Raw genomic sequence first — 17,178 nt, 5'->3', positions numbered from 1 at the left:
CTGGACATGATGAGAAACCTTGGAGTATATCATCTTGAGTATAAACAGAACACTGTGGTAGCTGCTGCTTCATTTAGATAAACAAAGGCTTGGAATTTTTATTGATAGGAAAAATGGTTGAATGAAATGGCAAAGAAGGAAGAAAAACTTTTCTTGAAATTATATTTAAATAATAGCAAAGCAGTTTAGATACAGGTATGAAACTCTTCAAAAAGTCTAAGCTTTCCTAAGGGAAGACTAAGAACATTTATTTATTAATTACCTAAAATGTACCAGGCACTTATTTTAGTATGCACATTTTCTTTTCTACACCCAACAGTAACAACAATGATTATGACAATGGGGTGGATCTTCCTGCTTCCTGGTCATTCCAAGACATAAGAGTGAAATGATGCATAGATGTGATCCATGGTTCTCTCTGTCTAGAACGTCCTTCTCCAAGACCCTGGCACGACTGGTCCTTCTCATCCGCCACTTGGCAGCTCTTGCCACATTCAGAGAGATCTTTCCTGACTAACAAAATTCCACTCCCATTCTCATCCCCATCCTAATGACAAACTCCCCCAAAATTCCCTAACCTAACATTTCCATTTTCTTTATACAAAGCACTTATAGTAACTTACAATGGATTGTTGTTTCCTTATTTTTTCTGCTCCTACCACTACAGCCTAACCCCTCAACTTATACAGCCGGTACATAGCTGATATTCAATAACAGAAATGTATTTAAGGTCAAACATATAAAATCTCACTGAGGGGGGTGCCTGTGTGGCAGAGTCAGTTAAGTGTCCAACTCTTGATTTCAGCTCAGTTCACGATCTCAGGGTCATGAGATCAAGCCCCATGTCGGGCTCCGTGCTGAGCATGAAGCCTACTTGGGATTCTCTCGCTCCCTCTTCTTCTGCCCCTCCCCACCCCTCTCACACGCTCTCTCTCTCTCTCTCTCTCTCTAAAAAAGAAATAAAATCATCTCACTGAGAAGGTCTCAAGTACCAAGTCACTATACTGTCGACCCTTACACAATGCAAGGGTTAAGGGCGTTTGCACAGCCGTGCAGTCAAAAATCCACATCTAACTTTTGATTCCCCAAAAACTTAACTACTAATCTCCTATTGAACTTCCTACTTTAAACGCAATTAGACTTAAAATAGGAAAATGTAAATTAAAAACCAAAACATTCAAACAGAAGACCTCGTATCTGCTCTCTAGATCTAATCTACGTCTTAATCCTCATTTGGCCCTGGACTCTGTAAAGTGAGCATGGAAGGTCAGAGTAAATTATAACCTAATGCTGACCTTACCAATAATGTAACGTCAATTAACACATTTTCATGTTATAGGTATTATATACTGGATTCTTACAATATAAAGAAAAGGCTATTAAGAAATCATAAGGAAAACAGATTAACAGTACTGTACTGTATCAAAAAAGTCTGTGTGTAAGTGGCCACACAATTCAAACTCATCCCGTTCAAGGGTCAGCTGTATATCTATACAATGTCACTGAAACTTAACATATCCCAGATTAGAAATCCACCTGCCCGTTCTATCTTTGCCATTCTTTTCTTGACACTACTGCCATTTATTTTATTGTCCTTCAGAAATCTTCACATTTAAAAAAAGTGTCCTCAATATTTAATAAATCACTAAATACTGCTGTGATCATTTTTGTCCTGTATTTCTATAGCAGCCTTTACAGTATACAAAGTGTTTTCACATTTGTTCCCACATTTGTTCATTACACATACCTGAGAGGTAGGTATTAGTACCATTTTTATGAATGAGGTCACTGACATTCAAACAGGTTAAACAAGTTTTTCTGGGATCCCACAGCTACCAAGTGACAGAACCAGGATGCTAGCATATCTTTTGACTTCGAATATGGTGCTTGCACCATTGTGTAGCACCTGCCTGTGCTAAGAGGTCAGGCCCTTTTTACCTCCTTCCATGGTCTGTCACCTTAGAATAGGTCATCATCACTTTATACTTATGTTACTACAAGTATGGCAGCCACAAAGATACTTAATGCATACTATTTTAACTATCCAAAAAGGCTTTTACCTATTAAAACACCACTAAACCAGAGATGCCTGGGTGGCTCAGTTGGTTCTGGGATCTAGCCCCATGTGCTCAGTGGGGAGCCTGCTTCTCCCTCTCCCTCCGCACCTCCCCCAGCTCACGCTGTCTTTCTCTCTCTCTCTCTCAAATAAATAAAGAAAATCTTTTTAAAAATAAATAAATAAAACACCGCTAAACCAAATTGTTATTATAATCCCAAAGCTCCTTGTAAATCCACTTGACAATCCAAATATAATACTTTCAGGGCCCCTGGATGGCTCAGTCAGTTGAGCGTCCAACTCTTGGTATCAGTAGTGCTCTGCGCCCAGAGTGGAGTCTGCTGCAGATTCTCCCTCTCCCTCCTGCTCACTCTCCCTCTCTCTCTCTAATAAATAAATAAAATATTAAAATATATATATATATATATATATATATACACACATATAAACACACACATACACACACACACACACATAAAATGCTTTCAAGTCCCAGGCATTAGCTTTTCAGGCTCCAAGTTGTAAAAAACTGTAACCCAAACTTTCTAGATCTGATTAGGAATTTTGCACATCCATATACACCACAGAATCACATCTGGCCATAGCTTGGCCTGGAGTAATTCTTTAGTTTTTTAAATAACTTAATTTCAAAACCCAAACTACTTCCTTATGACTCCTAAGCCTCGGTTTTCTGCAATAATACTACACAGCTTTCATTAAGTTAAGCTCGCAAATTAGCAGAACTGTATTATGCTGTATTATTATATTTAGCACATGATTATTTTATCAATTACACGTAAAAAGTATAAGGAAATAGTTTTTATGCGTAAATGCAGAGATGACAGAGAAAAGTCTAAGCATCCCCATTTATGCTTTAACATCATTCAATGCTTATATATATATATATATATTATTTTAAGATTTTATTTATGTATTTGACAGAGAGACAGCGACAGCAGGAACACAGGCAGGGGGAGTGGGAGAGGGAGAAGCAGGCCTCCGGCCGAGCAGGGAGCCCGATGCGGGGCTCGATCCCAGGACCCTGGGATCACGACCTGAGCCTAAGGCAGATGCTTGACGACTGAGCCACCCAGTCATCCCAGAACTTTTTTGCATTAATTATAACATTTGACTCTTAGTTTGTCGTAATTTTAATCGATAAAAATATTTCGTGTTTAACTTTATCATTATAAATAATTGCAATTTTTATAAATTCTGCTTCATTTCTGTTTGAATAAAAACAGCTGAATTGGGACGCGTGGGTGACTCAGCTGGGTAAGCGTCTGCCTTCGGCTCGGGTCTGATCCAGGGTCCTGGGATCGAGGCCCGCATCAGGCTCCTTGCTCAGTGGGAAGCCTGCTTCTCCCTCTGCCTGCCGCTCCTCCTGCTTGTGCTCTCTCTCTCTCTCTCTCTCTGACAAATAAATAAAATCTTAAAAAATAATTAATTAATTAAAATAGAATTTTCCCAAATTTGAAAAAGGGCTTTCTTAATTTTGTATTCATATCCACGGTTTGCTCCCTACCATTCCCCACCCCACCCCATCTGACCAGCAGATACAAAGAAATAAAAAGGACAAAGACACAAAATGTGTCATCTTCTGTCCTTACCACCTGGATTTTGCAAAAACAGCCAGATTTAAAGGATGTGACATTGTGGTGCTCCAGGAACAAACAGAAGTTTTCCTCTTTCTACACTGAGCTATTTTTTCCCCAACTACCTTTTACAATTCTTTTTTTCATTTGGATCCTAGGGCTATCAAAAAAGTGACAGTGTTCATTAAAATATATGAACCAAAGTTCACCACAACACAAAAAGAACAGAGTGAAACTGTTAGTGTAGAATTTTGGGAAATGAGTAATGCTCCCCAAATTCCACATTCAAAAACCATAAAATTTTATAGCTAGAGGATATAAAAGTAATTATCAACTTTAATCCTGTTTTCCACTGATAAATGGGAGTAAAACCAAAAAAGGTTAATTTGGTCCAAAGTTCCTAAAGTGGCATTACCTAGCATCTTATGGCACCGAAAGAGATGATACAATTCTTTGATGCTGAATCAGGTAAGTTATCAAACACATTCATTAAATTAATCAGATACATTAAAAGTATGACACTGGCACAGTAATTTAATATCTTAATTGGGGACACGGTGCTTAGCTACTTCTTCTTTTAAAGGAGGATATCTCTAGATTTTTGTCTATTTTTAAAACTCAATTCACCTCAAAAGTCCATTTTCTCCCTTCGAGTTAAATACTGAAGGTTTCTGAAGGTTTCTGCTACCTACATTATAAAAATCATACATGTCAAAATGTACCATACTTTATTAAACATAATATGAAGGTCTGACTCAACAGAAACATGTGAGAATGGTGACCAAAAAAAGTGGAGGGGGGCGCCTGGGTGGCTCAGTCAGTTGGGCCTCTGACTCTTGATTTTGGCTCAGCTCATGATCTCGAGGTTGTGGGATTGAGCCCCGCATCAGGCTCCATGCTCAGTGGGGAGTCTACCTACCTCTCTCTCTCTCTCCCTCTCTCCCTTTAGCCCTCCCCTTGGCTTATGCTCTCTCAATAAATAAATAAATCTTAAAAAAAGAGTCTGTTTTTAAAAAATGTGGAGGAAGAAAGTGATAATCCAAATATTTGTTATTAAAAATATCTCAACGTGGTCCTGTTGGAATTCTAAGTTCCAAGAGTACAAAGCAGAAAAGATTGCACATACTGAAACAATAAATAGGTTTAGCTGAAATATTTGTTTATATCTTTTCTCTTAGTCATTGCTTCTTTCCCATTTTATTGTTTATGGAAACGCAGTTTATATTTAAGCCAATAGATAAAAATAAAAACCCTAGAGATGGGGCACCTGGATGGCTCAGCGGTTAAGCGTCTGCCTTCAGCTCAGGTCATGATCCCAGGGGCCTGGGATGGAGCCCCATGTCAGGCTCCCTGCTCAGCAGAGAGTCTGCTTCTCCCTTTCTCTCTGCCTCTGCCTCTCCCCCGGCTCATGCTCGTGCACACACGTGCGCGCTCTCTCAAATAAATAAAGAAAGAAAACTTAAAAAAAAAAACAAAACACTAGAGATTATTATATATTTTTTAAAGATTTATTTATTTGAGAGAGAGAGAGCGAGAGCATGAGCAGGAAGGGCAGAGGGAGAAGGAGAGAGAAACTAAAGCACACTCCACACTGAGCACAGAGCCAAACGTGGGGCTCAATCTCACGAACCTGAGATCAAAACCCAAGCCAAAACCAAGAGTCGGATGCTCGACTGTGCCACCCAGACGTGCCAAGATAACTGCATTTTTTTAAAGTTTTTTTTTTAAAAGATTTTATTTATTTATTTGACAGAGAGAGACACAGAGAGAGATGGAACACAAGCAGGGGGAGTGGGAGAGGGAGAAGCAGGCTTCCCAATGAGCAGGGAGCCCGATGCGGGGCTCCGTCCCAGGACCCCGGGATCATGACCTGAGCCGAAGGCAGATGCTTAACGACTGAGTCACCCAGGCGCCCCGATAATTGCATTTTTTAAGGAATTTTCTTTACGGTTACTCGGGTTCATGAGGTCACATGGTGCATAGCTAAATTCGTTCCCAAGTTCACATGCCACTTGGGAGACTGACGGAGAAACCTAAGGAAAACAAAATCATAAGAATGCTTTCCTGCACTCCTATCATTTAGATAGCAGAAATAAGCTATTTCCGAACACAATCACGTATTTAGACAACCCCATTTTATACACGATCTCTTCTCCTAAGTGGAAAATCAAAATGACTCAGATAACTGATAAAGAGAAAAAAACAAAAGAGCAGCAGCAAAGTGAACCTCTTACCTCTTTTTGAAGTTGAACTTTCTCTTTTTCCAAATCCAGGAAGTCTATCTGTAACATGCCTATCTCGTTCTTAACCTTTTGAACATCTTGCTGTATTTCTTCTTTTAGATATACTTCTGATGTTCCGTAACTACATGGTGGAGAAGAACTCTCATTTTCTACTTCGGGTTCCATACTTCTATAGTTATTAGTACTGTCATTATCTGCACAGAATGGCTTCCGGAACAAGTCTTTTGTCTTCTTGTAAGTGTCTGTAACAGCAGAACTATTGTGCCTTTTTATTTGAGCCATCTGTCTCACCTCATTGGAGCTGGAAAACCTTTTGTCACAAAGGCTTTCCGAATGACTAGACTGAGGTAGATGTCCCATCTCTAATTTAGAATTAGTGCTATTTTGGTTCATACTTTTTGCCATTGGCATGTCAAGCTCTTGGTCTTCTTTCACTTCAAACATAGCGAGTGGGTTCCTTACTTTTTTATTTTCTGTATCACTTTTAAAACTCTTATTTTTGTTAAAAACATGCTCAGTGTCTGGTTTGTGACCATTTTCACGGTCCGATTTATTTTCACTTAAAGCAAAATCAGAAGATGACTGCCAAGCATATTTGAGACTAGACGGTTTTTGTTCAGCAAATGCCTGAAATACTAGAGGGACAGGCACTGCAAATGTATCCCTTTTCTCACAATCGAGTCTGTCATTTGTCAAGTTAGAAGGTATTTCCATTACGTTTGCTCCTTCTTTAAAGTTACCATGTAGTGACTCTTCCTTAGGATAAGGAGCAATTTTGTGTCTTTGACAAGTTTTACCAAACTCCCACTTTAACTCACTGGTGATGAGTTTTAAATTCTTTTTCCACCCTAAGTTGCCTTGTTTGATCCAGAGTTCCTCATGGTTTTGCACAAGAGGATGTTCTGAAAATACAGCTACACGAGCCTCTCTATCACAGTTCTTATTCATCTCTGGTTCTCGAGACTTTTTTTGCAGATGCAAAAGTGGAACATTAATTTGCTTGGTTTGATTTTCAGATGTCTTTTCTGCCAGGATACATGTTTGTAAAATAACTTTATCCTTAAGTAATCAAGTATGGACAAAGAAAAATTAGAAAATAATTAAAATTTAACTGTTAGATTTCTTAATCTATGTTAAGCTGCTCCCAAGTCACTGGATTGTAACAAAGAAGCGAAAAATAACTCGCCCTAGCTTAAGACAGAAGAAAAACATAAATCCATCAACTTAACTTTGTCAGTTTTTTGGAAATAAACAATTCATTCCATGTTCCATCTACCAAAAAATGAATTACATTATTTTTAATGTGACAAACTTAAAAACATTTTACCTCACCATACCTTACATAGCCCCTACCGTGCATTTGAGGATTTTCTTTAAAGACTAATAACTAGAGAATAGGCAAATTTTAAATTATTAGGAGCCAAAATCAATTAACATCAATCAGAAAGAAAATTCCTAAATCTTAATTCAAATTATATACTATGATAGTGTTATACATCACTATAATTATCTGCTTCTATCCAGCTCTAATATAATGTCCACTGAGAGTGGATAAGAAAAATGTTAATAATACTGATTTCCTACGCTGAAATGAAATAACTGAAAGAGTTATGGTTTATTACCCAACTACAAAGGTCCCATCCTGGAAGGTGGGATTCTAGGCAATTGGCAATTGTGCTGATTTTATGACCCCACTCTCTGAAGTCAACTACACAGAGATCACAAGGCAAAATAAATCTTTAATCTTGGCATTAGTGATGGGCAATACAGAACTGCACATTTGGAACCACTGAGGATAATTACTCCTTCTACGTGGATCTAAGTCAGTAGTCATCATTATTACGCTGCTCATAATTTCAACTGTTTAAACATATGATTCAATATTTGGTGTTACCTTCTTTATCACATAAAAAGTGACAAAAATGGAAGAAGCAAACACTGTTCAGGAATTTTTTTTTCCTCTCAATTCCAAGGATGAAGTTTAGCTATAAGTTACTATAAATTCTAACAATAGTTTAAGGTTTGTAACTTGTAAAATTTTATAAAAACTAAATATTAAATTATAATCTATTGACTTCAATATGTCCATTCAAAAGATAATTTCATTTGAACTATGTTACGTTATTAAAGCAGGAAAAACAATATAAAAGCGGAAATTTACATTTAAATTTAACTTTTTACATACCTGTAGGTGGTTATTTTCACTTTCATCAAGTCTTTTTTGCTCTTCCTCTGATGTCCTTTCTAAGTCTCGTTCTCCTGGCAAATCTATATATTTAGTTAAAATGGACTACTGAGAATGGTTAGATAAAAGCTATATCCTTCTTAAAAACAGAAAATAACATTTCATCTATTGATAGTTCAAATTAAACTTAATCTTTAGCTGAATATTTACTTTAAGAAACACTTTTAATTATCGGAAACTTCAACAAACCATTTGGGAAATACTAAAGGTCACCAGGTTAAAGACATACAAACATCTCAACGATTCATTCACAAGTTCATCCACCTCACATCAATGAACAAAACACTCAGAAACAAAATTTTAAAATGCAGCAGAAACATGTAAAATCACAACAGACTATTCTTTACCTTGTAACAGCACCTCTTAACACCCAAAGCCTCAGCTACAACATTATTCATGGTTTCCAAAATTATTAGTATTTTTTATGCCTTTATTAGTGTACAAGCTTCCTATGGGTGTACGTCGCTGCTGAGTGTAAACATTCCTGAAATGTTTTCCTCTCCTACTTGATAAATTTCTTCACATCTTTTAGGACACAGACTGCTATGTAAAGTCATCCTTGATTATGGCTAGTCTTCCCCAGATTAATAGGTGTCTCTTTCTTCAGGGGTACCTTAGTACTTTACAGATTTTTCTAGTGTATCTTCACCACCTGAACTGTAAATTACTTCTTTCTATATCTATTTCTTTGGCTCCTGGACTGTATGGGACAATCTCTCTCTCTCTCTCTCTCTCTCTCTCTCTCTCTCTTTTTTTAGACAGGGGGAGGAGCAGAGAGAGAGAGAGAGAGAGAATCTTGACCGGGCTCCAAGCCCAGCACTGAGCCACACATGGGGCTCGATCTCACAACTCTGAGCTCATGACCTGAGCCGAAATCAAGAGTTGGACGCTCAACCGACTGAGCCACACAGGTGCCCCTGTATGGGGCAATCTCTTAAGTCATCTCTATGTAAACTGTCTTCATTTTACTCAGTAATTATTTACTGAGTTCCCAGTAAGTGCTAGGCACCCAGGTTTCAAGAAGCACGTAGATAAAAGGTGTCAGGAATGGTTTTTCTGGACATAATGCCTGAACCGAAATTGAAAACAGTGAGGTCAGCCAGATTCAAAGGGATTAGAGGGAGGAAAACAGGGAGAGTATGCAAGGCTGTAGGAAGACAAGGGAGAGAAGCACACGACAGGGTAAATATTTGTCTAAAAGGGAGAGAAGCACACAACAGGGTAATACAGGGATCTAAGAGGAAGACATCACCAGCAGTTCAGAATGCCAGAGAAAAGGGCAGACGGCAGAAAGGGCTAGAGAGTTTGGCAGAAGTCAAGGTTATGAAAGCTTTATATGTAAGTTTAAGATACCTGGACACAAATATATTTTCAACAGTGGTTCCTAGTCATATTGACATTTGAGACAGATCACTCTAAATGCCGTGGAGAGGGATGAATTTGAGGGGCACTGTCACACAAGATGGGAGATGAATTACAAGGCAGTACTGCAAAATAAAGATGAAGTACACCTGAACTGACAGAATGGGTCCAGAACTATTGAGGATATAAAATTATCAGGGCACAGTACAGAATAAATCTGTATTAAATGAATAAGCACACAATCGTGGGTCCCTAGAGAACTAACTTTGCTCACTACTTTATAAAAGGCATCAAGTGAGAAGAGAAACAATCCACATGAACTGTTTTAAGTTGCTTGTATTTCTAATTTTTGTTTCAGATCTTCCTTTGTTACAGGAGCCTGTAGGTATTTTAGAAGTCCTCCTTCTTGGATCTACCAAGCTCGGGAAGAAGTAACAGCAAACAAGTCACTTGCAGAGGTAAATAACTTTGCATTTCTTGCCTGTACTCACTACTCTAGGAGATCATTGAAAATCTTTTGAAAACACAGTGTTAATTCTACAAGTAAAGAAAGAACCTAAAACTACAGGGGTGAAAAAAATATTGTACGATTTATGAGTACAGACCTGATCACATGACTGATAAAAGGCATGGAATTAACTGGTACATTAAGTAGAGCACACATTAGATGTGGTTAATCAATAGACTGAGTATCTTAGTAGAATGAAAACTGACTTTCCACATATTATTTTTAAATAATATAGTGCTCCTTAAAACCAGTATTCCATTTATTCATTAAAAATAATAAAGGGAGGTGCCTGGGTGGCTCAGTCAGTTAAACGGCTGCCTTCGGCTCAGGTCATGATCCCAGAGTCCTGGGATCGAGTCCCGCATCGGGCTCCCCGCTCAGCGGGGAGTCTGCTTCTCCCTCTGACCCTCCCCCCTCTCATACTCTCTCTCTCTCTCATTCTCTCTCTCAAAGAAATAAAATCTTGGGGGAAAAAAGGAAATAATGTATAATAAGCTTTCAGTATGGAAATAGGATTACCAAAATGGAAAAAAAAACAATTTAATCGCCACAGAATTTTTAGATACTGAAAATCTTTTGTATTTCAAAATCAGTGTCATGCTTACTGATAATAACAATTTTAGCATTTAGGGAATGAACGTGATAATCTCTTTTGTTTCCAAAATTAGTTTGATTTGGTAGATCATGTTAGTCTTTAAAAGGTTTTTTTGAAACAGCTATCATATCAAAAAATTAGCTCTCTTAAAAAAGAAAAACAGCCAAAGCTTCCATATTCAAATTAATCTCATTTGAATAATGAATACCAATACAACATAGATCTTTGATGTCCCATAGATCTGAGGAGGATGAATGAGTGGCTGTTTCACCCCAAGTTTAGCATTCCATCTGCTTTCAGTATTCTTTGTGGAGCAGCTGTAATTTAATCTGCTTTAGTGCAAATACACTCAAGCCATCTAAGGTGAATTCTCTCAAGTTTCCTCATCAACTCCAAAATTTCCTAGCTACCACGCCTTTCTTTCTTCCCTCCTTCCCTTCACTATCCACCTTCTTCAAAAGTAATTTCTGGGGGCGCCTGGGTGGCACAGTCAGTTGGGTGTCTTGGCTCTTGATTTCAGCTCAGGTCATGATGTCGGGGTCCTGGGACTGAGCCCCGCATCGGGCTCCAGGCTCAGCAGGGAGTCTGCTTAAGGATACTCTCTCCCTCTCCCGTTGCCCCTCGCCCTGGTTGCTCGCGCTCTCTCTCTCTCTCTCTCTCTCTCTCCCTAACATAAATAAATAAGTCTTTTAAAAAAGTAATTTCTGGATCTATGGTCTGGACTGTTCTGCTTTTACATCCCTTTGATTATGGATTATCTCCACCGCTTCTTTCCTCTTGGTGTGGCAGCAGTATCTTACATCTATAACCTCTCTTTCTCCATCTCCTTGCTCCCCTCTAGCTAAAAACATGCTCAGCAATAAAAACAAAGTCATGCTCTTCCTTGATCCTATTATGTCTTGAACTATCCAGTGGCCCTTCCAGATTTCTCTATAGGGAAGTCTACATCCTTGCTACGTACGGAGCGCATGACCCAAGGACCACCAACACTGGCATCACCTGAGAGGTCAGAATGCAGAATCCCAGACCTGCTGCTCACAATGTGCATTTTTAACAAGGTCTCGGATGATTCACTACAATTTGAGAAATTCTGGTCCATACGGAGTCTGCTGCCACATTCCTTTACCTTAACTTAACCTTCTAGAAAAAGCCTCACGTTCCTATCGATTCTCCAAAACTAAAATGTATTAAAAGTCATAAACTTTCGGGGTGCCTGGGTGGCTCAGTTGTTAAGCGTCTGCCTTCAGCTCAGGTCATGGTCTCGGGGTCCTGGGATCGAGCCCCACATTGGGCTCCCTGCTTGGCGGGAAGCCTGCTTCTCCCTCTCCCACCCCCCCGCCTGTGTTCCCTCTCTCGCTGTCTCTCTCTCTGTGTCAAATAAATAAATAAAATTAAAAAAAAAAGTCATAAACTTTCTAATGGACTTTTTATCAGGGCGAAAGCTTCCTTGATCTCCCCCTAACTGACCCTGCTCTCTTCTTCCTTCCAATTCTCTTATTTTGCACTAAATGATACTATCTTATGAAGTGCCACCATTTTGTATGACATTAAGATATATACATTTATAGCCGACTAGGACATAGCTCTGCATAATCAGCTACGCCGGTCCTTAATGTCTTCCCAACAGTGAGGAAATCAGGAAGAGTGGAAAAATTTTGGCATACTACTCTGACAAACTTTGGTACTGGAAGCTCACTTGATATTTTTCCTGCATTTCAAATACTCTGCTCTTCCTTCTAAAGAATTATTTTATGTTACCACCTTCCACTATAAAGAGCTGCCTTTGCCCTTCATTTACTCCCGGTACTCTCCGCCTTTCTCATCATTCCTTCTTTTGCTCTTTTCCTCTTATTTCCTGATGTTCCTTAGGTCTTAGAATACCTTGAAATGGAACCAGTAATTTAGTTCCTGCAGTGGCACTCTCAATTTAATCTGTTGCTGACACCTGATAAGATATCAATTTATCTCCTTTTCACATCTTTCTCCTTTCTATGCGTTTAATAGGTGATTTTCTTTGGATATTAGAACATATCACTATTCCCATTTTAAATTAACACTCTATCAAGTGACTTTTTAATAAAATACAATTCTTACCTTCTACTTCTTCATTTAATATACGTGGTCCCTTCTGATCCGCAGCTCCAGATAAACGTTTAACGTCTTTCTTTGGAAGACTCTCAGAAATACTCTGTTAAAATTAACATCAAAAATGAGCTGCATAAAGACTTCCGAATCCTTTTCTAAGAAAATATCTGAATTTCCGACGTTAACAGCAATCAGACTTACAAATAAGAAAAGCATGTATTGAAAACCAAAACATCTCAAAACCTCATATATGCTTCCTAGATTAAGGGTACCTTTTAATCTCCATTTGCCCGAACATGGAAGGCCAGAGTAAATACTTTCATAGACAGAAGACTGATTTGTATGTACCTTTCAACAGGAACTAACAAAACACCTAACTCTCCTTTGCATTCCCCACCAAAATAAAAGGACATTAAAAAGATGTATTTAAACAAATTCTTTAATAAGTATATTTGCTACAAATTTAAACTCTTCCTGACGGCAGAAACGTTTTCAGTGCTCAAAGAAGAAGATACTGGACATGATGAGAAACCTTGGAGTATATCATCTTGAGTATAAACAGAACACTGTGGTAGCTGCTGCTTCATTTAGATAAACAAAGGCTTGGAATTTTTATTGATAGGAAAAATGGTTGAATGAAATGGCAAAGAAGGAAGAAAAACTTTTCTTGAAATTATATTTAAATAATAGCAAAGCAGTTTAGATACAGGTATGAAACTCTTCAAAAAGTCTAAGCTTTCCTAAGGGAAGACTAAGAACATTTATTTATTAATTACCTAAAATGTACCAGGCACTTATTTTAGTATGCACATTTTCTTTTCTACACCCAACAGTAACAACAATGATTATGACAATGGGGTGGATCTTCCTGCTTCCTGGTCATTCCAAGACATAAGAGTGAAATGATGCATAGATGTGATCCATGGTTCTCTCTGTCTAGAACGTCCTTCTCCAAGACCCTGGCACGACTGGTCCTTCTCATCCGCCACTTGGCAGCTCTTGCCACATTCAGAGAGATCTTTCCTGACTAACAAAATTCCACTCCCATTCTCATCCCCATCCTAATGACAAACTCCCCCAAAATTCCCTAACCTAACATTTCCATTTTCTTTATACAAAGCACTTATAGTAACTTACAATGGATTGTTGTTTCCTTATTTTTTCTGCTCCTACCACTACAGCCTAACCCCTCAACTTATACAGCCGGTACATAGCTGATATTCAATAACAGAAATGTATTTAAGGTCAAACATATAAAATCTCACTGAGGGGGGTGCCTGTGTGGCAGAGTCAGTTAAGTGTCCAACTCTTGATTTCAGCTCAGTTCACGATCTCAGGGTCATGAGATCAAGCCCCATGTCGGGCTCCGTGCTGAGCATGAAGCCTACTTGGGATTCTCTCGCTCCCTCTTCTTCTGCCCCTCCCCACCCCTCTCACACGCTCTCTCTCTCTCTCTCTCTCTCTCTCTAAAAAAGAAATAAAATCATCTCACTGAGAAGGTCTCAAGTACCAAGTCACTATACTGTCGACCCTTACACAATGCAAGGGTTAAGGGCGTTTGCACAGCCGTGCAGTCAAAAATCCACATCTAACTTTTGATTCCCCAAAAACTTAACTACTAATCTCCTATTGAACTTCCTACTTTAAACGCAATTAGACTTAAAATAGGAAAAATGTAAATTAAAAACCAAAACATTCAAACAGAAGACCTCGTATCTGCTCTCTAGATCTAATCTACGTCTTAATCCTCATTTGGCCCTGGACTCTGTAAAGTGAGCATGGAAGGTCAGAGTAAATTATAACCTAATGCTGACCTTACCAATAATGTAACGTCAATTAACACATTTTCATGTTATAGGTATTATATACTGGATTCTTACAATATAAAGAAAAGGCTATTAAGAAATCATAAGGAAAACAGATTAACAGTACTGTACTGTATCAAAAAAGTCTGTGTGTAAGTGGCCACACAATTCAAACTCATCCCGTTCAAGGGTCAGCTGTATATCTATACAATGTCACTGAAACTTAACATATCCCAGATTAGAAATCCACCTGCCCGTTCTATCTTTGCCATTCTTTTCTTGACACTACTGCCATTTATTTTATTGTCCTTCAGAAATCTTCACATTTAAAAAAAGTGTCCTCAATATTTAATAAATCACTAAATACTGCTGTGATCATTTTTGTCCTGTATTTCTATAGCAGCCTTTACAGTATACAAAGTGTTTTCACATTTGTTCCCACATTTGTTCATTACACATACCTGAGAGGTAGGTATTAGTACCATTTTTATGAATGAGGTCACTGACATTCAAACAGGTTAAACAAGTTTTTCTGGGATCCCACAGCTACCAAGTGACAGAACCAGGATGCTAGCATATCTTTTGACTTCGAATATGGTGCTTGCACCATTGTGTAGCACCTGCCTGTGCTAAGAGGTCAGGCCCTTTTTACCTCCTTCCATGGTCTGTCACCTTAGAATAGGTCATCATCACTTTATACTTATGTTACTACAAGTATGGCAGCCACAAAGATACTTAATGCATACTATTTTAACTATCCAAAAAGGCTTTTACCTATTAAAACACCACTAAACCAGAGATGCCTGGGTGGCTCAGTTGGTTCTGGGATCTAGCCCCATGTGCTCAGTGGGGAGCCTGCTTCTCCCTCTCCCTCCGCACCTCCCCCAGCTCACGCTGTCTTTCTCTCTCTCTCTCTCAAATAAATAAAGAAAATCTTTTTAAAAATAAATAAATAAAACACCGCTAAACCAAATTGTTATTATAATCCCAAAGCTCCTTGTAAATCCACTTGACAATCCAAATATAATACTTTCAGGGCCCCTGGATGGCTCAGTCAGTTGAGCGTCCAACTCTTGGTATCAGTAGTGCTCTGCGCCCAGAGTGGAGTCTGCTGCAGATTCTCCCTCTCCCTCCTGCTCACTCTCCCTCTCTCTCTCTAATAAATAAATAAAATATTAAAATATATATATATATATATATATATACACACACATATAAACACACACATACACACACACACACATATAAAATGCTTTCAAGTCCCAGGCATTAGCTTTTCAGGCTCCAAGTTGTAAAAAACTGTAACCCAAACTTTCTAGATCTGATTAGGAATTTTGCACATCCATATACACCACAGAATCACATCTGGCCATAGCTTGGCCTGGAGTAATTCTTTAGTTTTTTAAATAACTTAATTTCAAAACCCAAACTACTTCCTTATGACTCCTAAGCCTCGGTTTTCTGCAATAATACTACACAGCTTTCATTAAGTTAAGCTCGCAAATTAGCAGAACTGTATTATGCTGTATTATTATATTTAGCACATGATTATTTTATCAATTACACGTAAAAAGCATAAGGAAATAGTTTTTATGCGTAAATGCAGAGATGACAGAGAAAAGTCTAAGCATCCCCATTTATGCTTTAACATCATTCAATGCTTATATATATATATATATATTATTTTAAGATTTTATTTATGTATTTGACAGAGAGACAGCGACAGCAGGAACACAGGCAGGGGGAGTGGGAGAGGGAGAAGCAGGCCTCCGGCCGAGCAGGGAGCCCGATGCGGGGCTCGATCCCAGGACCCTGGGATCACGACCTGAGCCTAAGGCAGATGCTTGACGACTGAGCCACCCAGTCATCCCAGAACTTTTTTGCATTAATTATAACATTTGACTCTTAGTTTGTCGTAATTTTAATCGATAAAAATATTTCGTGTTTAACTTTATCATTATAAATAATTGCAATTTTTATAAATTCTGCTTCATTTCTGTTTGAATAAAAACAGCTGAATTGGGACGCGTGGGTGACTCAGCTGGGTAAGCGTCTGCCTTCGGCTCGGGTCTGATCCAGGGTCCTGGGATCGAGGCCCGCATCAGGCTCCTTGCTCAGTGGGAAGCCTGCTTCTCCCTCTGCCTGCCGCTCCTCCTGCTTGTGCTCTCTCTCTCTCTCTCTCTCTGACAAATAAATAAAATCTTAAAAAATAATTAATTAATTAAAATAGAATTTTCCCAAATTTGAAAAAGGGCTTTCTTAATTTTGTATTCATATCCACGGTTTGCTCCCTACCATTCCCCACCCCACCCCATCTGACCAGCAGATACAAAGAAATAAAAAGGACAAAGACACAAAATGTGTCATCTTCTGTCCTTACCACCTGGATTTTGCAAAAACAGCCAGATTTAAAGGATGTGACATTGTGGTGCTCCAGGAACAAACAGAAGTTTTCCTCTTTCTACACTGAGCTATTTTTTCCCCAACTACCTTTTACAATTCTTTTTTTCATTTGGATCCTAGGGCTATCAAAAAAGTGACAGTGTTCATTAAAATATATGAACCAAAGTTCACCACAACACAAAAAGAACAGAGTGAAACTGTTAGTGTAGAATTTTGGGAAATGAGTAATGCTCCCCAAATTCCACATTCAAAAACCATAAAATTTTATAGCTAGAGGATAT

The 17,178-nt window shown here is 38.5% G+C and overlaps 2 protein-coding genes across 2 annotated transcripts in view; both read right to left on the bottom strand.

The window, feature by feature from the left end:
- LOC114203931 (ankyrin repeat domain-containing protein 26-like) overlaps window positions 1-17,178 on the bottom strand; it is a 125,885-nt gene that overhangs the window by 74,091 nt on the left and 34,616 nt on the right. The window lies entirely within an intron of this gene.
- LOC148163713 (putative coiled-coil domain-containing protein 144B) lies at window positions 5,532-6,949 on the bottom strand. The gene is made up of 2 exons (XM_088025934.1): window positions 5,886-6,949; window positions 5,532-5,684 (listed from the first exon to the last, which is right to left on the bottom strand). The coding sequence occupies exons 1-2, from the start codon at window positions 6,840-6,842 to the stop codon at window positions 5,553-5,555; spliced, it is 1,089 nt and encodes a 362-aa protein (XP_087882060.1). The 5' UTR covers window positions 6,843-6,949; the 3' UTR covers window positions 5,532-5,552.

This window comes from Eumetopias jubatus, unplaced genomic scaffold (assembly GCF_037043125.1).
Source record: "Eumetopias jubatus isolate StellerSeaLion01/CBP00866 unplaced genomic scaffold, mEumJub1_p1.0 scaffold_8, whole genome shotgun sequence".
NCBI lineage: Eukaryota > Metazoa > Chordata > Mammalia > Carnivora > Otariidae > Eumetopias > Eumetopias jubatus.
This window is presented reverse-complemented; position numbering and strand designations above follow the sequence as displayed.